The 24,557-nt window shown below is 47.0% G+C and overlaps 1 protein-coding gene across 1 annotated transcript in view; it reads left to right on the top strand.

The window, feature by feature from the left end:
• ABCA1 (ATP binding cassette subfamily A member 1) overlaps positions 1-24,557 on the top strand; it is a 126,646-nt gene that overhangs the window by 84,808 nt on the left and 17,281 nt on the right. The window contains exons 18-36 of the mRNA XM_015247208.3: positions 490-603; positions 2,530-2,701; positions 3,723-3,854; positions 4,687-4,829; positions 5,044-5,181; positions 6,048-6,268; positions 7,386-7,458; positions 8,369-8,571; positions 9,653-9,701; positions 9,875-9,988; positions 11,038-11,186; positions 12,827-12,951; positions 14,230-14,328; positions 16,822-17,011; positions 17,923-18,017; positions 19,230-19,262; positions 20,440-20,545; positions 23,191-23,265; positions 23,763-23,932. Coding sequence (XP_015102694.1) covers positions 490-603; positions 2,530-2,701; positions 3,723-3,854; positions 4,687-4,829; positions 5,044-5,181; positions 6,048-6,268; positions 7,386-7,458; positions 8,369-8,571; positions 9,653-9,701; positions 9,875-9,988; positions 11,038-11,186; positions 12,827-12,951; positions 14,230-14,328; positions 16,822-17,011; positions 17,923-18,017; positions 19,230-19,262; positions 20,440-20,545; positions 23,191-23,265; positions 23,763-23,932 — 2,401 coding nt within the window. The remainder of the gene's footprint in view (positions 1-489; positions 604-2,529; positions 2,702-3,722; positions 3,855-4,686; positions 4,830-5,043; positions 5,182-6,047; positions 6,269-7,385; positions 7,459-8,368; positions 8,572-9,652; positions 9,702-9,874; positions 9,989-11,037; positions 11,187-12,826; positions 12,952-14,229; positions 14,329-16,821; positions 17,012-17,922; positions 18,018-19,229; positions 19,263-20,439; positions 20,546-23,190; positions 23,266-23,762; positions 23,933-24,557) is intronic.

Here is a 24,557-nt window from a genome sequence, read left to right as displayed (position 1 = left end):
TTGACCAAGACCTGCCTTGGATACATTTTCATAGAAGGTGAAGTTCTGAGAGTGAGGATTAACCCTTTCTGGTTCACCTTCTGACTTTCCTCTGAGAGTCCATGAAATGTTTATCACCTACTCCTACTTGAACTTCCTGCATTGAATGTGTGATTTTTTATGTACTGATCTGGATTCAGTTCTGTGTCCCTCACTTTACTGGCTGAGTGATCTTGAGCAGGCTGCTTATCCCTCAGGTGCCTCCTCTGTAAAGTGGGGATGATCCCTGCCTCATGGGGTTATTGGAAAGATTCAGAGACGGGCAGGATGTTGGTTGTATGTAGTAGGTCTCAGCAAGTATTAGCCCCCACTTCCCCCACCTCCATCCCCATCGTCTTGTCTCCAAAGGCTGTGTCAGGGAGAGACACTGAGGAAGCTGTGCCTGGCTGGGGTACCTTGGGAATGCTGGGATGTTGCCAAGCTTGGCTCACACCTGTGCTTTGCTTTCAGGCCAGTACGGAATCCCCAGGCCCTGGTATTTCCCTTGTACCAAGTCCTACTGGTTTGGTGAAGAAAGTGATGAAAAGAGTCACCCTGGTTCCAGCCAGAAGGGAGCATCAGAAAGTAGGTGCTGCTGACCTGCTCTCCCCTTCACCGCAGTGCGGCTGCCCCCCCGGCTCTCGGGGGCAGCCAATGGCTCTCGCTTCTTAAAAGACTCTAAAACCACCCTAGGGGCAGAGAAATCACATGAAGTCCCCCTTGTGATATTCCCCCATGCCATTTGTCTCCAGTGCTGTTGACTTACTGGGGAGTCACTGTCGGGGTTCCTTCCCTTTGTTTTCTTGGCTTTGGAAAAGTGGCCCTTGATCTCTTCACCTTCAACTCCCTTGACCCCCTGCACACGTACACACGTACTTTTCATACTACCCTGACAGCTGGCAGGGAGAGGGAAAGACGCCATGGCAATGGAACCGCGACCTCGCTGCCTGCCTTGTCCTGAGGACAGATGGATGACCCTGTGCAGGCTGCACCAACTGGCTGCCACCGAGCTCACTCTGTGCTTCTTCATGTTCTCACCCTTTGTTATCCAGAGCACTCGCTCTCTCCTGGCTCCTGCCTGTGGGTAGAGATGCTCACAGGTCAGCAAAGGCTCTGCCTGCTTGGCTTTTTTGCTCAAGTTCTTGGAGGGGACCTCTTTGTGTTCAGTATGGCTTCCTGAGTAGTTAACGAGTCCCTCTTCTGCTGCTGTCTTCTGTGCCCTTCCCCAAGTCGTCAGTGGAAAGTGTGATGTTCCTGGGCGTGGCTCACCAGAGTCCTTACACCTGGCCCTTGCCCGCTGTTCTAGCGGCTCCTCCTGCCGTTCCTCCTCTTCTTCCCCAGCCTCCTCTCTGCACCTCTCTTCTCTGTCAGTCACCTGGAGCTGCTCACCGCTGCTGGATCATGGCATGTTATTCCACACCCCGAGCCGCGTATGCACTGTTTCCTCTCACAGGAGAACCTTTTCTCCAACTTGCCTGCCTTCTAAATTCCTACTCAGTCTTCAAGATCCAGTTCAGTGCCCTTTTGTGTGATTCAGTTCTGTGAGTCAGTTCTGCTGACTTCCGCTGGGTAGCCCTCCTAGATTTTCACATAGTGAATCCCTCCCTTCTCTGAGATTCCATGGCATTAAAGGAAATAAAAAAAACCCTTATTTTAAAATAATTATAGACTCATAGAAAGTTGCAAAAACTTGTATGGGGTTTGGGGGTTCCCTTGTACCTTTCACCCAGTTTTCCCCTGTGGTGAATCTTGCATAACTATAATACATGAAATTGACTTTGGTACAATTCACAGACTGTTTTCCTGTTTTACCAGTTTTGCATTTGTGTCTGTGTATGTTTATTAGTTCTGTGCAACTTTAACGCACAATTTTAACGTGTAGATTCATGTAATCACTGGCCTGATCAAGATGCAGAACTGTCCCCTAACCACGAACTCCCTCATGCTACCTCTCAATAGCCACAGCCACCTCCCTTCCTCCCCAGCCCTTGACACCTCTCAACCACTGCTCTATTCTCTATTTCTACTATAGTATTACTTCCAAATTTTTAGTATATTATTATTTCCCGGATGTTATATAAATGGAACCATACGATCTTTGAGATTGGCTTTTTTTTTTCCCACTCAGCATAATTCCCTTGATCCATCCAAGCTGTGATGTGTACTAACAGTTCCTTCCTTTTCATTGCTGAGCAGTATTCCTTGGCTGTACCACAGTTCCCTGGTATTTTTAGATGTGTTTTCTAAAGAGCTTTTAGGATCCTGTATTTTGATTCCTTGTTAAGTCTTTTTCTGCCAGTAGATTGGGAGTGCTGCTTTATCAGTGTATTTTCATCACCAACCCTAGTGCCTAAAGAGGTCCTAAATAAATGTTTGTTGCCTGCCTGCCTGACAAACCAGAAGGAGCCACAGAGAGAGGACAGTTGTGAAGTACAAGCACAGCTCGTGGCGTCTTTACACTCCTCTCATTGGTGTCTCCTGTGGGCTTATTTCCATCTCCTGTCTTCTCAGTCTGCATGGAGGAGGAACCCACCCATCTGAAGCTGGGCGTGTCCATTCAGAACCTGATGAAGGTTTACCGAGACGGCATGAAGGTGGCTGTTGACGGCCTGGCCCTGAATTTCTATGAGGGCCAGATTACCTCATTCCTGGGCCACAATGGAGCAGGGAAGACCACCACCATGTAAGAAGAGGGGGTAGCTCTCTCAGAATTGGCCCCAGGAAGGTTCTGTAGTACAGTTAGAAATTCATACCTAAGGATGTTGCGTTGGTTCCCTGGGCAAGGGCAGAGCACGTGAGGAGCTGATGAGTGTCAAGTACTCACAGAAGTACTTTCCAAATGCTAGGTCTTGTTAGATACGACATCCTCAGATTAAAATGGCTGGGGGCCTTTGAATGACCTTTCCCCGTCAGTTCTCAGATTTCTGCAGAGATTTTGGAAACTGAGGCTGTGACCACTCTGGAAAAGTGTATTCTTTGTAGCTGGTTTGGTCAAAACCACTGTGAGGCAAGAAATGTGGGAAGAAAGATTAGATACATTGGAGGGAGGTACTAGTTTCCGGAAACTCTATCTCCAAGCAAATGTGAGAAACAGCTGGGCAGCTGGCAGTGTGATTGCCCTCTGTGGGACCTACAGGGACATTTATAAGGGTTCATTTCAGAAGGGAGCTCAGGCCATCAAAGCACCAGAGTTAGCCTCAGTGACTTTCAGTGAAGTCCATTAACCACTGGTTTTTTTTAGGGGATTTGACTTTCTTTTCCTGTTTTTCTGTTGTATATTCTTAAAATGCAAAATCAATATATTATGACATTGTAGAAAAATCTTAAAGAGGTGTACGAAATTCTATCACCTAGCGCAGAAGTTATTTTTATCTTCAAATAATTTGTTCTGGTTTGTCCACTTTACACAAACATTTTAGACATACAAAATGTATGTTTTAAAGTGTACTTTCCATTGCAAATTAGAATCCTCATTCAGAAAAATGCTCGTGCTGAAATTATTTCCAACACCTAGGCCCAGTCCTAGCTATTCACTAAAGCAAAGGCTCCTTTGCTGTGTGGGGGTCTGCTGGGGAAGGAAGGAGAGGGGGCGGGAGGGTTGCCACCCCTGCTGTCGGCCGGCTCTGGCGGCTGGACCGGAGCATCTCGGGGTGGGGGAGGGGGCGTTGATGCTGACTTCCGTACTCTAACATTTCTGTCCTCAGGTCAATCCTAACTGGGTTGTTCCCTCCCACCTCGGGCACTGCCTACATCCTGGGGAAAGACATTCGCTCTGAGATGAGCACCATCCGGCAGAACCTGGGCGTCTGTCCCCAGCATAACGTGCTGTTCGACATGTGAGTACCAGCAGACCCTGTCTGGACATGTGTGTTGTGAGTCATGGGCAGAGTGGGACGTAAGCATTTTGCCTTCTTTGAGGGTGGCAGGCTTTGCCTCCCTTCACGTGTTAAGACCTGGTTGTCCTTCACTTTGGGAAAAGTGAGAGAATTGTTGGGTGGGGCATGCCACATCAGGCCAGCTGGGTGGGTGGGGCTTGGGAAACAATGCTCTCCGCTCCCGTCATCCTGGAGTAAGGACGTCCTGTCCCCCACCACACCCCACTGAGGCCACTACAGCTCTCACGCCCAGGCCTGGCGGTGCCTCAGGGCCTTGGTATGAGGGCCCCACGTTCCCTGCTCAGAACTTTTGCTTCTGTTCTGCTTGTCTGTCAGCGAGCAGAGAGACCTGAGCTCCATGACCTTGAGCAAGGGCATCCCCCTTCCAGGCCCTGGTTTCCTCTTACCTGCCATGAGCAGCTCGGGCTCCTGTCCCCCACAGGGGCTCCCACCTCAGGGCCGAGGTCCTTTGAAGTTCTGGAGGGCTGCTCCAGGTAAATGCTGAGCCAGCTCCTTGGTTGGGGGCCGTGGGGAGGGCCCTTGGAGGACCTGTGGCTGCCGGATGCTCGTGGGCCAGGCCTGTCGCATTGCAGCTTTGCCTCGTGAGCAGCTCCTGCGGCTGCTCACTGCTGTTCTACCTGGAATCCTTGGAGATGATTTTTTCAGAAGTTGATAAAGTTTAAAAAAAAAGAAAAGAAAAAGGTGTTGGGGGTGCTTGCTCTATTCTGGATCAGGAAGCACTGTGTTCTGGTGTGTCCTGTGGGCCCAGCGCTGACCTGCCCTCTGTCCCCAGGCTGACCGTGGAGGAGCACATCTGGTTCTACGCCCGCCTGAAAGGGCTCTCAGAGAAGCACGTGAAAGCAGAGATGGAGCAGATGGCCCTGGATGTGGGTTTGCCACCCAGCAAGCTGAAAAGCAAAACCAGTCAGCTGTCAGGTGAGGCCTTCCTCTTCCCTATCCCCTCCTCCTGCAGCCTAACGGACACGCATGGGTGCATGCAGTGCCCCAGGGCCCCCTGCTCAGGGGGTTGGAAGGTCGGTTAGAAAGGTGACCCTGGCTTGTCCCCAGGTGGGCACCTCCATTCATCTTTTGCCACTTCTGTGGCCACTCACTGGGGCGGGTCCTGGAACCTGTCTCCTCTCTCTCCTAGGTGGAATGCAGAGAAAGTTGTCTGTGGCCTTGGCCTTTGTTGGGGGATCCAAGGTTGTCATTCTGGATGAGCCCACAGCTGGCGTGGATCCTTACTCCCGCAGGGGAATATGGGAGCTGCTGCTGAAATATCGACAAGGTAACTGATGTTCATTGACTCTGCCTCCTGTGCTGGGAGGGGGAGGGAGAGAGGAACGGTGGGAGGAAGAGGCTTGGAGTCTGGTGGTATCTCCTGGCTGTTCTTGCAAGAGCAACAGCATTGCTTCTCAAGGAAAATGTGAAACTGGGGTCTGAGCTCAGCCCTGGTGGGCAAGTGGGAGGCCTGGTTTATAAGACACTGTAAGTTTACACTTCATTACCTAGGGGCCTGCAAGAAGAGAAACAAGGATACAGGGCATCCCCTGTGGGCCCAGTGCCACCTCCAGCATCGAACTGTCCCACGTGCAGTCTAATTATGTTCCGCTATAGACGGAGATTGCCGAGAGCGGGGGCTGTGTTGTCGTGCATCTCTGTCCTCACGTGGTACGCTAAATCTTTGTGTGGACAGAGTGGATGAATACAGGGCTGGATGGGAGAGGTGTAGGAGTGCCACGGGCTGCTTAGAGAGGCAGAAGTTACATGAGGTAGTACAGGATGCGGGGCCCGGGCTTTGGAGTCAGCTCAAGCTGGCCCTGAGGCCCAGGAAAAGTCATTTACCCTGTCTTGGTCTCTTTGTCTGTAATAAGAGCGCCTGTCTCACAGAGGATTAAAACTGAGACAGTGTGTAGACCACTGAGCACACTGCTGGGCCTGCCTGCACTGAGTGCCCAGATAACCATTTCTGCTCTTTGCTCTGCGAGGATGCAGCAGCTGTGCTCAGCATTGCTGGCCCGTGGGTCATGAGTACACCACTTTAGGATCTTTCTCCCATGCTGATTCCTGCTCGTATTTCTGTGCTTGCGGCCACTGTCGTCAGTGAGAACAACAGGCCTCAGCTGTCCCCGTCCTTGTGTTTGTGCCCGGCAGGCCGCACCATCATCCTCTCCACGCACCACATGGACGAGGCAGACATCCTGGGGGACAGGATCGCCATCATTTCCCATGGGAAGCTGTGCTGCGTGGGCTCCTCCCTGTTCCTGAAGAACCAGCTGGGGACAGGCTACTACCTGACCCTGGTCAAGAAGGATGTGGAGTCCTCCCTCAGTTCGTGCAGGAATAGCAGTAGCACGGTGTCGTGTCTGAAGAAGGTGAGTTGCAACCCCGGGAGTCCGGACACATGGGCTCTGAGTGGGTTGTCCACCTCTGCCATCTTGAGGCCACCCTCTCTCTACTCTGTGTCCTCTTTGAGTCACACTGTACCTCATACGTGGAAAGCTCAGGAGATGACTGTTCCCACGGTGACAGTAAGTGATGGAGGAGGGCCTTGGAGGACTTCACTTGGTTGGAGAGGGACTTGCTGGGAGTTAAGAGCCTTGGCTGCAGAAATGCCCTGCTGTGCCTGCTCATTACCTTTAAATCTCATTGACCTTAACTATAAAACAGCAAGTATTTATTGAGTACTGATTCATGCCAGACACTCACCCCAGTCTCTGGGCGTAAAAGAAAATCATGATAATAATTAATTCTTGGTAGCATTGCTACCGCTTGGAAACCTTTTTTTTTTTTTCTTACGTCTGTCAGCTCGAAGTACAGAGCAATCCTGGGAAGAAGGTATTGTAATTATTGTCCCAGATGTAGGATGTGGGGCTGGTAGGGATTTAGTTAATTCAGGGTCAGCTAGCAGATCCCAACAACCAGGTGTATTTTCCTCTGTACTGTGGTACATGCCTGAGATGTATTTGTGTGTTGAAGCACTGGCACCTGAAATGTTTACGTCCTAAACTTGACCCCTGCCCCCTAGCACCTGGTGACTCAGAGTCTGAAACCAGCAGCATCGGCATCACTTGGGAGCTCATTAAAAATGCAGAAACTTGGGCCCAACTCAGACTTCAACTCAATCAGAATCTGCATTTCATCAGGGCTCCCTGGTGATGAAACACAAATTAAAGCTTGAGAAGCACTGACCTAGACACCCAGGCAGGTGAACCTCACGCCTGAGACAGTCGGCGAGTGCCTGGTTACAGCACTCACAGGCAGGCCACGGTTCCTTAGAGACCTTAGCTTCCGTGCACATAGCACACGCGTGTCAGATTGGATGGTGCCCTCAGAAGCCAAGGCTGCCTGGTTGTGTGCTTCCCAAAAGAAGCTTTTTGCTCCAGTTCTCACAACAGCACCTCGTGAAACCTCCCTCCGCCCCAGCGAAGGTGGTGGTGGCTGTACCTTGCTCTGTCCCTGACCCATTCTCACCTCCTTCTTTGCCATCAGGAGGACAGTGTTTCTCAGAGCAGTTCTGATGCTGGCCTGGGCAGCGACCATGAAAGTGACACGCTTACCATCGGTAAGGACTCTGGGGTTTCTTATTCAGGTGGTGCCTGAGCTTCCCCCAGCTGGGCAGAGTGGAGGCAGAGGAGGAGAGGTGCAGAGGCTGGTGGCGCTGACTCAAGGTTTGCTGCTGGGTTGGGGCCGGGCGGCTGTGGGAGAGGGCGCAGCTTGGTGGTGGTTGGCCTGACGCTTGCTGGGGAGCCTGGGGCTTGGTCTGCGAGCTGGCAGGGCCGTGTCCCAGAGAGCTGAGATGATTAGGGGCAGGGATCCCTTAGGGGTGTGGGTCTGACTGGAACCTGGGGACCAGGGATGAGGAGCTGAGGGCTAACCCAATGGGGGAGGGGTTAGGGTTCAGTTTCTAGGGAGGGTGAGAGCCCAGGAGAGGAACAGCCTGCTGGGTCTTCCTCAGGACATGTGTATAGGGGGCCAGTGTCACCAGTAACACATGTGGGACAGAAGCCTTTACCCTGGCGTGTCTGCCCTGTCCTGTCAACTGGGTCTTCCCGGGAAGACTTCTCCTTCCATGAACTGTTTGATTAACCCTCTACTGAGGTAAATAGAAGGAACCTCCTTTAAAAGGCTAGGGAAGGGTGAAGAAGCTTTTTAAGGTTCCACTGAAGAATCCTAGAGTTTAGGCAATAGACTCCAGGCTTTCAACCTCAAAGTCGTCCAGCCAGCTAGCCACCCTCCCACCCCCCACCCCACCATGCAGTGAGAACCTACCTGGTGCCTGGCTTTGGTGAGACAGACTCAGTCAGGAGCTCCCAGGCTAGAGATGAGCACATGGAATGACTGAAGTATCTGAGACAGGTGTCGTGTACGACTGTGGGCTTCTGAGCAGGCAGAGGGAGAAAGTGGGGAGTGGCTGGCCCTTAACATGGGGCCTCTGAGCTGGCTGAACCATACCTGTGCCTTGGTCCCTCCAGATGTCTCTGCCATCTCCAACCTCATCAGGAAGCACGTGGCTGAGGCCCGGCTGGTGGAAGACATCGGGCACGAGCTGACCTACGTGCTGCCCTACGAAGCTGCCAAGGAGGGAGCCTTTGTGGAGCTCTTCCATGAGATTGACGACCGGCTCTCAGACCTGGGCATCTCCAGTTACGGCATCTCAGAGACGACCCTGGAAGAAGTACGTCCAGTGGCTGACTGTCGGAACACAGCAGGGCCAACAGTCCCAAGGCCACAGAGACAGCCTGCATATCCACTGGGAATAGGACTACATGGAACTGTGCACTGAGCCCTTGGGTTGTTGGTATCTGGGTAGTGTTGGTCCCAGTTAACCCTTTAAGGTTATAGTGGGAGATGGTAGGAAAGAACTGTGAGTATTGCTTCCTGGTGTGACTGTGTCAGGACCATGCATAGGAAGTGGCCGACATTTATGGGAAATCTACTTGTGCCATGTGCTAAGCTTGGTGTGTTTTTGTTTTTTAAATCATCGTAACTTCATTTAATCCTCATAACAGGGTGAGAAAGCAGACACTCAGGGATGATGTGCTAGGATTCAGAACCGGGTTTTGGGCTTCAAAGCCCATTCTCTGTTACTGTGTAGCAATGCCTCTCTTTAGAGAGACCTCGAGGGCTGGAGGGGATATGAAAGTTGTCTGGCCCAGTAGTCCCCAAGTCTGTGCAACAGAACCATCTGAGGGCATTACTGACAATAAAAATTCCAAGGCTCAGTTCCAGGGTCTTTGAAGTAGAATTCCTGGAGGTGAGGCCTTCATGTCTGTGCTTTTATTGCATGCTTCCTGTAGATCAGAGTTTGGAAATCGTTAGTCTAGTTCAGATTCTCTTCTGATGTTTGAATTCCTGCCATAACATTTTTGGTGATGGGGAGCCCCTCCTCTCCAGATCATTCTTCCTTGCATAACTTATCACAGTGCTAGCCTCTTCAAAGATTTGGGGCCGTAGACTTGGAAGAAGCCAGTTGGCTTTTTCCCTGTAGGTTTGGAGCAGATTTCTCCTTCTGCAGTGCCCTAATGCCATAGCTTTAATTTGAAAATGATTGTCTGGATTGACAGCTCTCAGCACTGGGGGAATGTTCTCTGGTACAAGCGGCTTCTCTCCCAAGTGACTCTGACAAAGTGTTATTAATAAACGAGGCTTCAACGTTTTGTCCTGAGAGGCTAGCGTACCATTCAGTCATGTAAGAATCATGGCAGTTGCTCGCTCACAATGTGGTGCTTAACAATATTCTCACTCCTACTTTTCAGATATTTCTCAAGGTGGCTGAAGAGAGTGGGGTGGACGCTGAGACCTCAGGTAACCCTCCCTGGTGGGCTGCTGTCTTAACTCCCCAGGGCGAGCCTTTCCCTTTGAGTTGTTTTATAGCATTCTTATTTTTGGTATATAGATTCATTACAGATGGGGAGGGGTAGGTTTTTTTCTTTTTAACAAATAAAATAAAACGTGGGATCCTTCCCTTTTGCCTTCAGATGGCACCTTACCAGCAAGACGAAACAGAAGGGTCTTCGGGGACAAGCAGAGCTGTCTTCGCCCATTCACTGAAGACGATGCTGTTGATCCAAATGATTCCGACATAGACCCAGGTCTGTTTGGGCAAGATCTGCATTCCGTTGCTTGAAAGTGAATTTCTCTCATCCATTCTTCTCTGGTGTTAGCGTTTGATGCCCTTGAACCAGGATAGTAGATGCCCACGGGGTCCAAAGTGAAGAGAGAGAGAGAAAAGCCACTTTCCCATGTGTACGGCCAAACTTGAAAGAACCTACTTTCACTCTGTCCGCTGTGCTATGATCTGTCTGTCAAGATCCACATCAGAAGATGGCCCCTCAGTCCTCTGAATCCATTTATTATCTTTCCTGTACAGTTGCAGTTTTCTTGCATTCATTAGGTGTTTAATTGTTGAATAAATGTTCTTTGAATGGATGAATGATTTTGAAAGAGAGATGTGAATTTGCTTTTAGCTATTTTGGATGAGCGTGTCCCTCTGTGTTCGGGATGGAGAAGGAGAGGACAGAAAGCAAGCAAATGTTGGTAAGGCGTCAAGCCTGTGCAGTTACAAATCACTTGTTTAAGATGAGGATTTCTGGACAATTTTTAGGAACAGAAACCTTTCTGGCTTTCGCAGTTCCTGTGTGTGTGAGTGCGTGGCTTTTGTGTTCTCCCTGACTTTATACGTTGTCTGTACTTAGATCACAGGAACGTGTCCACCTTTTACCAAAAATGTAATAGATAGGAGACAGATTGTGTTCTCAAGTATGTCAGCCTACGTACATGGCCTGTTTCATAGAATATTCTTTCATAGAATTATTAGAATACTCATAAGACATTGAGGATGACTTGATTCATCTGAATGGCTTGGTGTAACACCATGATGCGTGAACACATCTCTTCAGTTGTCTCAAGGCTCCTTCATTTTCTGCGTTCGTCAGATAAGAACCCAAAGGCAGAGACGGCTGCTTTTGTGCATTTGGAGTCAGCATTTTTCCTCAGATGTGGATTTATCACGAAGGCCCTTTACTCCTTTACTTATGCCTTCGAAGTCTCTAAGGTGGTTGCTGACGATGCTGGAGGGAGGAGCATGGGACATCAGAAATGCCTGCTACAGTCGATGACCTTCATTGTTGGCTTTCTGCAGAATCCAGAGAAACAGACCTGCTCAGTGGGATGGATGGCAAAGGCTCCTACCAGGTGAAGGGCTGGAAACTCACACAGCAACAGTTTGTGGCCCTTTTGTGGAAAAGGTTGCTGATTGCCAGACGGAGTCGGAAGGGATTCTTTGCTCAGGTGAGAAGTGCTGTTCAGGCCAAGGACTCTGGCTTCTTTGGTGGGCTGTAGGCTCCTTGCCCAGGAAAGGCGGGATAGCATCGTGGTTATGAGATAAGACACTGGAGCCAGAGTATCTGTATTTCAGTCCCAGTTCTTCTTGTTGTACTCATAGATCTGTTGACAAATTACTTCTCTGTGCCCCAATCTCCTTATCTGTAAAATGGGGATAATAATAGTACCTATGGCAGAACTGTTACAAAGATTAAAATGAGTAAGTGGTTACAATGGGTCCCGTATTAGGAATTACTGTGTTAGTTTTACCATAGAGCAGAGCAGAAACAAGGGAAAGTTTAGGAAAACTCACTAGGCACATTAAACTTTCATAACTTCAGAGATGATATGCCCAGATGCACTGGACTTCTGAACTTACCGGAAACTGGATTTTTCTCCAAGTTGATGTTTAACTGCAAACTGATAGAAAGATAACCAGGGGTCAGGAAAAAAAAAAAGATAACCAGAGAAAACTCATTACACTCTTGCCTTGCATGTCAGTGTTTGCATGCTAACTTGCTTAGTTAGGAGGGATGAAATTATCCCAGTCTATAAAATCGAGACACATAAAGAAAGAGGTTACAGAGATTCTTCCCTGCAGACTGGATGGGTAATGCAAAGAATATGTGTTTGGAGCATACAGACTTAGATTTGAATTCTGGTTCTGACACTTACTAGCTGTGTGACCTTGAGCAAATTACTTAGCCTCTCTGAGCCTCAGTTACCTAGTTTCTTAATTGGTGATAATGATACTACTCCTGAGGGTTGTAACAATCATTAACTGAGATAATGCTCATATAATATTTCCCCATGGAATTGATCACTCAGTAATTAATTTTCTGCATTGAAACTCGAAAACATTAGAACCAGAGGCATTATTTGAGTTAGTTCTTTAAGGATAAATTTCTCAGGGATAAATGGAAGGAGCTTGGAGTTTACTTATAGTGTGTACAAGTCATTGTTTTCGGAGAAGGTACAAAAGTCAAGTTTAAGGTGGCTCAATAAAGTTTTAGATCATTATGCTTTGAGGCCATCTGGAGGAGAAACAGGCTGCTGTTCCCATCCAGTGGCGAGAGTGCTAGAGAGTGGTTTTATCAGAGTATGGGATCTGAATGGGTCATCTAGTCTGTCTGCAGACTACAAATGACAAAACTGAGGCCGTGGATACAGTTGTGGTAGAGACAGAGCCGAGCGGCAGGCCTTCCGGCCCCTGGTCCTGCCTGGTGCTCCCAGCTCTCCTCTGAGCTGCCCTGCGCTCATGGCCCAGTGTGGCCTTTCTCAGGTTTTCAGGGAGAAGAGGCACCCAGTGTTCTGAGGTACTCTGATGTGTGACCACTGTTTACTCTTTAAAGTTCTCAGCTTGCTGCCCCTGCCAGGTGGCCACAGCCTCTGGCCTTTTGTTGCGAGCTTCCAGAAATGCCCTGGAGGGAAGAGGCTGAGATTTCAGTCTCCATTTCTTCCCAGCCTGCCAAGAATGCCTTGGTGGAGCTGGGCCCTGTAGGCATCCGAGTGCTGGCTGGTCTGGGAGGCTGGCATGGCCCACGGCCTTCCTTCTGACCCTTGCCCTTCTCCTGCGATTTCTCTTTCCCCTTACCTCCTGGTAATAGATTGTCCTGCCAGCTGTGTTTGTCTGCATCGCCCTGGTGTTCAGCTTGATTGTGCCGCCCTTTGGCAAGTACCCCAGCCTGGAACTTCAGCCCTGGATGTACAACGAACAGTACACATTTGTCAGGTATGTGTTTGCCTTTCACGCCCAAGGAGAGAGGAGAGCTCAGACAGATCCGGTGTTGACTGTGCTGAGGGCCAGGCGGAGGGAGACTCAAGAATTACATAAGGGCATGAATTTTATCAGCTGTGGCTAAAGCCCTCACATAAACTCATATTAGATGCAGGAATCGCAGCAAACCAAACCTAAAATAATAGGCCAGTCCTCTTCTGCATTTGAACTCCTTTCCTCTTTACACGCTGTTGTCAGGAACAGTCAGTCATACGTGCTTTATGTAAATAATCTCCCCTTGCAAAAAAGTCTCTGATCAAGCTATAATGTATTTGGATTTTCATGGCTGTGTTTTTATTTGCTAGTTGAACACGGGGATTCCATACACTGTCAGAGCATTGCACCTCCAGGTTCTTGTTTTCTGCATGGTGCAGTTTGCATATTCATTATTCACTTTTTAAGTTGTAGAACTGTTTGTTCTCTAGACAAAAATACCAGCTACTCTGTAACAATCCAGCACTTCAAACAAAGGACAAAGGAATTACTCCACCTTGCTATGCTGGAATTTTCTTCAGTCCTGTAGTATTTGCAGACCGTTTGATGGGGGAAGTGTGCCAGTGATGTCAAAGGGGAGCTCTAATAAAAAAAAAAAAAGGAAGAAAGAAAAGCAATATAAACATGTGAATCAGTCTTCTTCTCTAACCCCACGTTTCCTTCCTATTTAGTGCAGGTTTCCTTTCTTCTTTCCTCTCCCAGCTGCTGACCTTCTGTTGCCCAGGGCTGTGGAACAGGGTCTTGTTTTGTGTTTGTAACCTGTGCCCATCATGGTTTGTGTTTTCCAGTTGTCCGTGTAAACATTCAGCCAATAAAATCTGTGTGTCCTTTCCTAGAAAATCCTGGTTGTCTATGCTTGATGGATAATTGTGAAAGTACTTTTGAAATAACCAATCTTAAATGAACTCATGTACTTCACATTAAAACATATATGTAGATGTGTATAGGTATGTGGGTGTGTGTGTATATCTGTGCACACACACACGTGCACCCACACCTCCATATGTGTAACTTACTTACACAAGCTCCTCTTTGACGTGCTGTCTGTTACCTTGATGCCAAATCGACGGCCAGAGGCTGAGTTCCTTGTGGTTGGGTTCTGGATTTTATTCATTTCTGTTCTAAGAGCTTGGCACACAGGAAGCACTTAATATTAAGTGTCTAATTAAAAAAAAACAACACTCTTCCTCCTTCTGATTCGTGGAATCGCTGAGCTGGCTGCCTCTCATGTTCCCACAGTAATGATGCACCTGAGGATGTGAACACCCAGGAACTCTTGAACGCTCTCACCAGAAAGCCTGGCTTCGGGACCCGATGTATGGAAGGAAACCCTATCCCGTGAGTGCCACTGAGCTGGGAGCCCCTCCGTGGCTGGCTCCTCGTGCTCATCCCCTGGTTCAATGTCTGCCCTGTGTTTGTCAGCTGTATGCCACATTGTGGCTGCCATCATGGGCCCTTTGAATCACTTTTTTTTTTAAAAAAACAAAAAGCAACACTGATCTAATCAGACCACCTAGGCACAGACGTAACAGATGAGGAGAGTCTTCTAATGTCCTGAGAGGCAAATCACTGTAGTTGTTTGTTTGCTGCTTCAGAAATTAATATTTAATTTAAGGAGCACTTTATACTGATCCTTTCCTCCAACTCCTATACCCAAGTGTGGAGACAGGCCCCCATTATGTGTAATTTGCAGTCTTACTTACCAGCTGTTTCACTCTAACAATCTGAGAAGATGACATTGTTTTTATAAAAAGGGATATTTTCTTCTTTTAGAGTTACATAATTTTTATCTATCACATTCTCCTTCACAATCCTTTTTAAAATAGTAAGCAATGTCTACATAAATTTAGCGAAATAGCCACATGCCTCTAAGTTTGTGTGGCGGGGAGCTATGCCCGAAGATCTCTATGAGTGAGGACAGCGGGAGGAGGTGAGGAGCTTCTGAGAGAGCCCAGCTGCAGTGGAGGGGGTTCAAGTCTCCAGGCTCAGGTAGAATTTGCATTTGAGGTTGTTAACCGCAGACTGAGTGTGGGAAGGTGTAGGAAAAACTGGAGAAGGCCTGACTGGAATCCCAGGTTTGAAAGGGAAGACAGTGCAGATGACAGACCAGTGAGCGTGTTACTGAGTGTGCAAGGTTTTAGAGCAGATTTCTAAACAGACAGCTGTTATGTGCTTGCTAGCTCTTCTTGCCTGGATACTTACTGAACATTCATGAGTACTTAATATTTAGTAAGTAGTAAATCCTGGCAGTCAATATCAGTTCCTAAAGGGCAAGATGACCCATGTGGAGAAGGACAGAGATGTCACAAGACTTTCGATGAGATGCTGCTTGAAAGTTTTGTAGGCGAGATAGAAGAATGAGAGGAGATGGTACAGAGGTGGGTGGATTCATCACCTGCCTGCGGAACAGCACGGACTCTAGATGGATGCCAGTCTTGCAGGGAGCTGGAGGGGCCAGGTCTGCAGCGAGGGCCAGCCTACAGAGACAGAAGAGGTGAGGCCTTGGCATCTGAGGCTCCCAGCCTGGAGGCGGAGCTCTCCTGAAGGGTTCCGGGGGCGTCTGATGCAAGGGCCCCACTCTGGAGACTTGTAGGTTTTTCAGAAAGTAGCAGAACTAAGGGAAGTTCGGGCATTTAACCTGGTCTTAGCCAGTCATCTGGTGAAGGTTTTAGAGTGTGAGCTTCAGGACAGCACCATCGTTGTGGGACTTTTCATTTAGTCCACAAGCGTTAAAGAGACAGCTAGAGAGCAAGCCATGAAACTGTCCACTCGATACAAGAATAATGTGAGGACCGTGGCTCCGCTTTACACTGTAGGATTGTGAAACTGCTAGAAATGCCTTGTTGAAACATGACTTCTTGAAACAAGTCTTTTTATCCTTTTGTTTTGCTAGTGGAGAAAATAGACCCTGAGAAGGCAGGTGACTTATCAATGGGCTCAAGTAACCCAGAGCCCACGTTGGACATGGGGCCTTGCCTTTAGTCACCGGGGATGCTGCAGGCAGCCTGGCTCTTATGTACTGACAGTTCTCACCCCCAGCCACCCCCTGATTCTCTCCTTGTTTTAAAACATAAGGGGAGTCCTGCCATTCTCTACCAGTTTCTGGCACGTTGAGGATAAAATGGAGACTCCTTGTCAAGCCTATGGCATCTGTCTGGCTCCTGCCTCCACCTCCTCCTTGTCTCCCGTCCCCCTTCCTTGTAACCCCCCGCCTCCCCAGCCACACTGCCCTCCTGCTGCCCCTTGGACATAGAACACATGGGACCTTGTCACCTGTGCTCTGTTGCTTCTGCTTGTGAAGTTCTTCCCCCCGTCCCTGCCTGGCTTGCTCTCTCTCATCGTTAGGTTTTGGTGGAAGTACATGACCTCTTCCAGTGGTCCTTTCTCACCAGTCACTCTCCCTTTATTTTGCTTCACTTGTGGCCATCTAAGATGATATTATTTAATTGCTTGCCATCTCACTCTTTCATGGGAACATGAACTGTGTGAAGGCAGAGGCTTTGTCTCTCCACTCCAGGCTCTCACACATGCAGGACAGAGTTTGGCACATTGTAGATGCCTGATGAGTGTTCACTGAGTGAACACAGGGGCGAGCAAGTGAAGGCTGGGGAGTGGATGGACTTGAGTTCCGTATATGAGCATTTAGGTGCCCTTTGTGTTCCATCGTCCTTAACTGTGAAATAAGTTCGCAGCTTATAAGACTACGGTGTGTGTTGAGGGGGTGGAGGTGGAATCAGATAACCAAATGTGTTGATCCGTCCTGTGCTCTGAGGCCTCAGGAGAGGCCAGCCCCTCTTGGGTGATCCTACCCTCCACGTCCTCCCTCTGCAGAGACATGCCCTGCTTGGTGGGGGAGGAGGAGTGGACCACCGCCCCAGTTCCCCGGACCATCACAGACCTCTTCCAAAATGGGAACTGGACCATGGAGAACCCCTCACCTGCCTGCCAGTGTAGCAGCGACAAAATCAAGAAGATGTTGCCCGTGTGTCCCCTGGGGGCCGGGGGGCTGCCTCCTCCACAGGTGAGTCACTCTCAGGGTGTGACTGAGCAGCCGGGGGTGCCAGGTGAGCGGGGGAGCTTCTGCTTGGGAAGAGGAGTGGATGACATATTTTGAAGTCAGCCCAGGCTCCTTACTTGTCCAAGATACAAGCAGAACACAACACTGTGGATCAGTGGGCTGTGGAAGACATGCTGTGGCCTCTCCTACAGTGGTGGTGTCCCAGGACAGACTGTCACAGGCCCAGAGTCATCCCTGGCTCTGCCACAGATGAGCTGGTGCCCTTGGACAGGTCACTCTGAGTTCCTGGGCTTGTTTCGTCACCTCTGAATTGGGGAGGCTGGCCCGTAAAACTTCTGTGAGTCTGATAGCTCTGACGTCCTCTGGGATGCTGAGTGAAGTAAACAATTCTGAGCCATTTTTTTCTGAGCAGAATTTCAGGGAAGAGGCTTGCTTGTAATGTTTCTCTGCTGCCTTCTCAGCATCTAGGTTGCAGGATAAGGGCCGGCAATTTTAAATGGTGTTGAAAACTTAAAAGTCCTGGTTACCTTCCCTGAAAATACCAGCTTATCTCTTCATCAGTGTATTTCATTCTTCATCTCATGAACAAAAGAATTCATAAGGCATAGTCAATGATGCTGTTCCCTAAAAACCTTTTGTGACCATAAAGAATCATCCTTTGCAGTCTGTGGTTAATCATTCAGAATAATTTCCTGGAATTCACCTTGGCTTGGCATAAGTGAATGGCCAATACTGCAGACAGAGGGGACCATGCCTTGGTGGCTGGCTGATGGCAGTGTCTGGGCCCTGTGGGCGGGGTCTGGTCACACGGTGGTGCATGTTGGAGGGACATGTGTCATTGTTGTCCTTGACTTGGTTTCTGTCGCATTTCTGGTCCATAAAGATACATGTGCTTGGTTTTTCTGTGATAACAGAGAAAACAGAACACTGCGGACACCCTTCAGAACCTGACAGGAAGAAACATTTCGGATTATCTGGTGAAGACGTATGTGCAGATCATAGCCAAAAGGTCATTATTTACTAAACTTGGCCCTTGCTCTATCGTTACTGATCAGAGGAATTAAAGGTCTAAACAAAGAGATTGAATAGTGGGGTGGGGGACATCACATTTTAGCCTGATACTGTCTTTTGGAAGCCGTAGGTTGTATAAAATGATAACAGTGTTGCTCTTATTAGTTTGTTGTGAGGATTAAATGAAACATTATGTGTAAAGTACCCCTCATGGATGGAATGAATGATAACATGTGGCAGATAGAGAGAGCCCTGGGCTGACTCAGTAGCCTTCCGTGGCTGTGGAGCCATGGAGGAGCCATATAGCTTCCTAGGGCATCATCACACGGTGTTGAGTCCCTTAGTGCCCCCTTACCTATGATTTAGCTTTCTGCATTTTCAGTTACCCAGAGCCAACCATGGTCCAAAAAATACTAAATGGAAAATTCTAGAAACAGACAGTTCCTAGGTTTTCAACCACATGTTGTTCTGAGCAGGGTGGTGAAATCTCTCACCATCCCACCAAGGATGGAATCGTCCCTTTGTCCAGTGTATCCAGGCCATAAATGCCACCAGCCCTAGCCGTCTCAGTTATCAGATCAGCTGTTGCAGTGTTCCAATACTTGTGTTCAAATCACCCTTATTTTACATAATAACGGCCCTACTGACCTTAAAGAAATTGACAAGAGATATAGGAAAAAACAAGGTATGTAGGGTCTTGGAATGCATCCCCCACGATTAAGGGGGAACTGCTGTACTTAGCTGGTGCTCAGGAAAATATTTGTTCTGGTCTCCTTCCTATCAGCTTGGTTAGTTGATCCCCTAAGTTAAGAGTTCTCAGTGACTTTTAATAACAAAGGTATGCTTGAATGACAGTTACTGTGAGTTTCTAAGAAAGAGGCAGAACCTCTCCATATGTCATCCGTAATTGAACTATTACTTTCAATTATAAAGTTTCTAGTTTTGGTCACATGTTTGTTGGTTTTTGAATTGTTTTTAATACAAAACATGGTTTTCATATAAATAAGGTTTTAAGATGGGGAGAAGAAAAGACATGTGCATTAGGGCTTCCTTCCATTGGCAAAACCCTACAACGCCAGCCGGATCATAGAGTTACTTCTGTCCCTTGGTTGTCTCCTCAAGTAGATATTTACTCCTTTTGTATTGTCAGGAATAGGACCAGTGTTTCTTTGGACTGATCTCTGGTTTCTTTGTCTTTGGCCTTCTGTAGCTTAAAGAACAAGATCTGGGTGAATGAGTTTCGGTAAGTTGACTTCTCTGCGTTCTTTCAGTTTTCCCTGACTTCTGAAGCTCAGGAGGATGATTTTGGTACAGGTTCCCTAGATCCCGAGAAGTTGCTGGTTTAGGGCTTGTTTTGCCGTTAGCGTATCTGCTCAGTGCCCAGCTGATAATTCAGTCCTTTGAAATATTTGGCACAGTGATCTCCTGGAGGAGGTTCAGAAGTTCCTTGCAGGTCTCTAGGGATTTAACAGGAAACACAGTGTTCTGAGGGGAGTACCTATGCTAGCTAAACTTAGTCAGTCAGATTCCTAAGAGGCCCTAGGAACTCGAGGACCGTTTTTCAGGCCTTTGGAGTAACCAAGAAGGTTTTGAATGAAATAAGAGGCATCAAAACCTTCTGTTTTCATTGTATTTCAACTCATTTATTCATCTTAGTTTTTTTTTTTTAACAGTATTTCTATTAGAAAATAAAAGTAGAATTCCATTAGGATAGCAGGAGTCATTCTCTTCTCTCCTGCAGTCAGGCTCTCTCCTCCCCCATGCCCACCCCCTGCCCATATCTCTCTGAGTTTTGAAGGAACAGATGGAACTGGGGAAGAAAAGAAGGAGGAGGAAGGATCTTTGAGGCCAGTCATTTCTCATGAGAAATGAGATACCTCACGTGGCTGCCTCAAAACCTGGCTCTGGCACTGCCCCCTACCTTTCTTCTTTACCTGTTCCCCAAGAGCCAGGACCTAGTAAGGAACTCAGAGCAGAGCAGATGCAGGACCCTATCATGGTCCTCCTGCTAAGAAAGAGCCTCAGCCTGTCTGTAGCCTGCCCTGGCCTCTCTGGTCAGTGTCCCTCACTGCTTATCCTGACTCTCCATCTGCTTGCCTCGAGATCCAAGTTCAAGGCCCGAGACACCAGGATGGGAGTCGCATCTGAGAGATGAATCAGCCTTCTTTTCTCAATATGTCAAATAGCTCGCTCTGCATATAATCAGACCCAGGTCTCTCCCATTTGGGCAGGAGCCATAAGAGTTAAGAGATCGCCAGAATCCATTAGAGGAGACCAAGGTGAAACTCAGAGTCTAACTTTGGTCCTGCTTTAAGTAGATAGTGCGTCTAAATGAAGCATTACATACTTACATGGTGTCTGTGGCTGAGTGATGTTGTGCCCCACACTGTCTGTGTTTTAATGTCAACCTGTTCTTTTAGGTACGGTGGGTTCTCCCTAGGTGCCAGTAATTCTCAGCCACTTCCTCCGAGTCAAGAAGTTAATGATGCCATCAAGCAAATGAAGAAACACTTGCAGGTGGCCAAGGTACAGTGTCCATCCCAAAACGTATCTGAAATGAGTTGCTAGTACATAAGAGTAGTTGGCAGGTAAATCTGATCACCTGGCAGCTTATTGTTGAAGACTTCTGAATACAAAACTATCACTGGCATTTAGCTCAGCCAAGACTGAGCTACTCAGTGTGTATTTAATATTGAAAAGTGCAGATCAAAACCAAATTGAAGATTTATATGTGGAGAAGTACAAAACACTGACTAAGGAAGTTAGAGATAACTTAAAGAAATGGAAAGATATGCCATGTTCTTGGATTAGAAGAATTAATATTGTTAAAATGGCCATACTAGCCAAAGCAATCTACAGATTTATTGTGATCCCTGTCAAATTACCCAGGTCATTTTTCACAGAACTAGACCAAATAATCCTAAAATTTATATGGAATCACAAAAGACCCAGAATTGCCAAAGCAATACTGCAGAAAAAGAATGAAGCTGGAGGAATAACCCTCCCAGACTTCAGACAATACTACAGAGCTACAGTAATTAAAACAGCATGGTATTGGTACAAAAACAGACATATGGGTCAATGGAACAGAATAGAGAGCCCAGAAATAAACCCACAAACTTTTGGTCAATTAATCTTTGACAATGGAGGCAAGAACATACAATGGAGTAAAGACAGTCTCTTCAGAAAATGGTGTTGGGGAAACTGGACAGCTGCAGGTAAATCAGTGAAGTTAGAACACTCCCTCACACCAGACACAAAAAGACTTAAACATAAGACAAGGCACTATAAACCTCTTAGAAGAAAACGTAGGCAAAACATTATCTGACATAAATCTCAGCAATGTTCTCCTAGGGCAGTCTACCCAGGCAATAGAAATAAAAGCAAAAATAAACAAATGGGACCAAATTACTCTTAAAAGCTTTTGCACAGCAAAGGAAACCGTAAGCAAAACAAAAAGACAACCTACGGAATGGGAGAAAATATTTACAAAAGATGAGACTGTCAAGGGCTTTAATTTCCAGAATATATAAACAGCTCATACAACTTAATAAGACAAAAACAAACAATGCAATCCAAAAATGGGCAGAAGACCTAAACAAGCAGTTCTCCAGAGGAGACATACAAATGGCCAGTAGGCACATCAGTATCACTAATTATCAGAGAAATGCAAATAAAAACTGCAATGAGATATCACCTCACATCAGTCAGAATGGCCATCATTCAAAAATCCTCAGATGATAAATGCTGGAGAGGGTGTTGAGAAAAGGGAACCATCTTACATTGTTGGTGAGAGTGTAGTTTGGTGCAGCCATTACAGAAAATGGTATGGAGATTCCTCAAAAGACTGCAAATAGACTTACCATATGATCCAGCAATCCCACTCCTGGGCATATATCCAGAGGGAACCTTAATTCAAAAAGATACATGTATCCCAGTGTTCAGAGCAGCACAATTTACAATAGCCAAGACATGGAAACAACCTAAATGTCCACCGACAGATGGCTGGATAAAGAAGTTGTGTTATATTTATACAATGAAATACTACTCAGCCATAAAAAATAATAAAATAATGCCATCTGCAGCAACATGGATGGACCTGAAGATTGTCATTCTGAGTGAAGTAAGCCAGAAAGAGAAAGAAAAACACCATAGCTATCACTCATGTGTGGAATCTTAAAAAAAAAAAAAAAGACTAACTTATTTACAAAACAGAAACAGATGTAGAAAACAAACTTACGGTTATCAGTGGGGGATGGGTGTGGGAAGGGATAAATTGAAAGTTCGAGATTTGCAGATAGTAACTAATGTATATAAAATAGATGAACAAGTTCATACTGTATCGCATGAGGAACTATATTCAATATCTTGTAGTAACTTATGGTGAAAAAGAATATGAAAGCGAATATATGTATGTTCATGTATGACTGAAACATTATGTTATACACCAGAAATTGACACAACATTGTAAACTGACTATACTTCAATAAAAAAATGTAGAGAGAAGAAAAATTCAATAGAGAAAAAAACCCGAAATTTAAACATATAACATCTCTCAGAATAAACTGAGTTTATAAGTGTAGCCAGTGGGTAAATAAACTGGACATGGAACCTACTTTTCTAAAACAATCATTGGTTAAACAGGAAGTGAATCATTTTCTTAAGCTGGTAGTTAATAAGCACTCACTTCATTTATCTGTATCTCAAGGTTCCCATTTCTAAGTCTGAATTGAGGGAGTCAGATGATACGGATTCCAGGGTCACAGACAGCAGTGATCGTCCTAGAGCCTCTGTCTCTGCCCTTGAGTCTCAGACCCCATGAGTTTGACACCTCTGCCCATTGAGTGTAGTTTTGGGCCTTAGGATGAAGTCAGGGGAACACAGTGAAGAATCCTCACTTCCAGTAATAGACACCTGCAACCTAGGACTTCGAGTTACAGGATTAACCCTTGTTCCTTTAAGACTTGTGGCTCGTGGCAGCATCAGTGCTTCAGATGTCTGGTCACTCGTTTCCTAGGAGCCATTTATTCAGTGGCTCCCAGTGTCATTTCAGTGAAGGAGGCAGTGGTGGTATTGCCCTTCACAAGGCTGTCCTGTGGTCCAGACTGCAGGCTTCCTTTTGCCCTCCCCTTGTGATCCATCTGACCGAAGCAGGTTTCTTTTGTTCACAGGACAGTTCTGCAGATCGATTCCTCAGCAGCTTGGGAAGGTTCATGACAGGACTGGACACGAAAAATAACGTCAAGGTAAAGCCCTTTGTTCCAATATCTTCTTGGTGCACCATCATCCTGATGTTCCCCGGAGTACTTCCAGCTCATGAGAAGGTTGATTCATGACAGAAAAGACAGGTCTGGTAATTTTACTGGGGAGGCTGCACGGTATAATGATGAAGAGAATTTGCTTTTCCGCCAGTCACACCAGGCGAACCATTATGAACTTGACCAAGTTACTTAAGCTTTCTAAGCCTCGGTTTCCTAATCTATCAGCTAGAGACAGTAAGCATGGTCACCTCAAAGCTGTGGTGAGGCTTAAGTGAGTTAAGATGGTCAGCATGGTGCCTGGCCACACGGTCAGTGCCGGGCACACCCTGGCTGCTGTCCGCTGTCCTCTCTTGTTCTCTGACGTGCTTTGTCGTGGGGTGTGACTGGGATTTCTGTAGTTGACGTGCATGTTGTGTGTGTGCACCTCTCTCTGGGAGCAGGGTTTGGGAACAGTACTATGTACCGGGTATGTCTTATTTCAGGTGTGGTTCAATAACAAGGGCTGGCACGCCATCAGCTCGTTCCTGAATGTCATCAACAATGCCATTCTCCGGGCGAACCTGCAGAAGGGAGAGAATCCCAGCCAGTACGGGATCACGGCTTTTAATCACCCCCTGAATCTCACCAAGCAGCAGCTCTCGGAAGTGGCTCTGTAAGTGTGGCTGTGTCTGAGTGGATGTGGTGGGGAGAGGAGGGTATTTGGAGGGTCCTGGAGCAGAGGAAGGAAGGATGAAGCTGACTGTAGAGTAACAGCTGGGGACACAGTTTCATCATGGTGTGTCTGGGGTGGTCCAAGCTCTGGACAGGGATTGATCATTTTATGAATTGGCTGGGCAGGGATTAAACTGCAGAAGATAAATGACACATACATAAAAGTCATTATTTAGTGAATTCATATGAAGTTACATTGTTAATAAAATCCTAAAATATTTTAACTCCCCCTTAACACAGTGTTGAATAAAAAATCAATTGCATTTGTTTTAAAACCACTGTTTTTAAACTAGGTGAAATACGTTTATATCAGCTTGTTTGTTTAATTTCTGCAGATAGAGAGAGAGTTAAAGCCAGAATGATCTAGTTTAGAGTGTATAGTCTTTGAATCATAGAGGATCTGGGTTTGAATCTGGTTTCCAAACTTCCTAGATGTGTGATGTTAAATGAGGCAATTCATGTAAATTGCCAAGTCTGACACGTAGCTGATATTCAACACGTTAGGTTCTTTCTTGTCTGTGGAGTGTGGCACCGTTATTATTTCTGCTTCACTTGTATAGAATATC

The sequence above is a fragment of the Vicugna pacos genome, chromosome 4 (genome assembly GCF_048564905.1).
Source record: "Vicugna pacos chromosome 4, VicPac4, whole genome shotgun sequence".
In the NCBI taxonomy this organism is placed as follows: Eukaryota; Metazoa; Chordata; class Mammalia; order Artiodactyla; family Camelidae; genus Vicugna; species Vicugna pacos.
The sequence above is the reverse complement of the archived record's forward strand: the minus strand, read 5'-3'. Positions and strand labels throughout refer to the sequence as shown.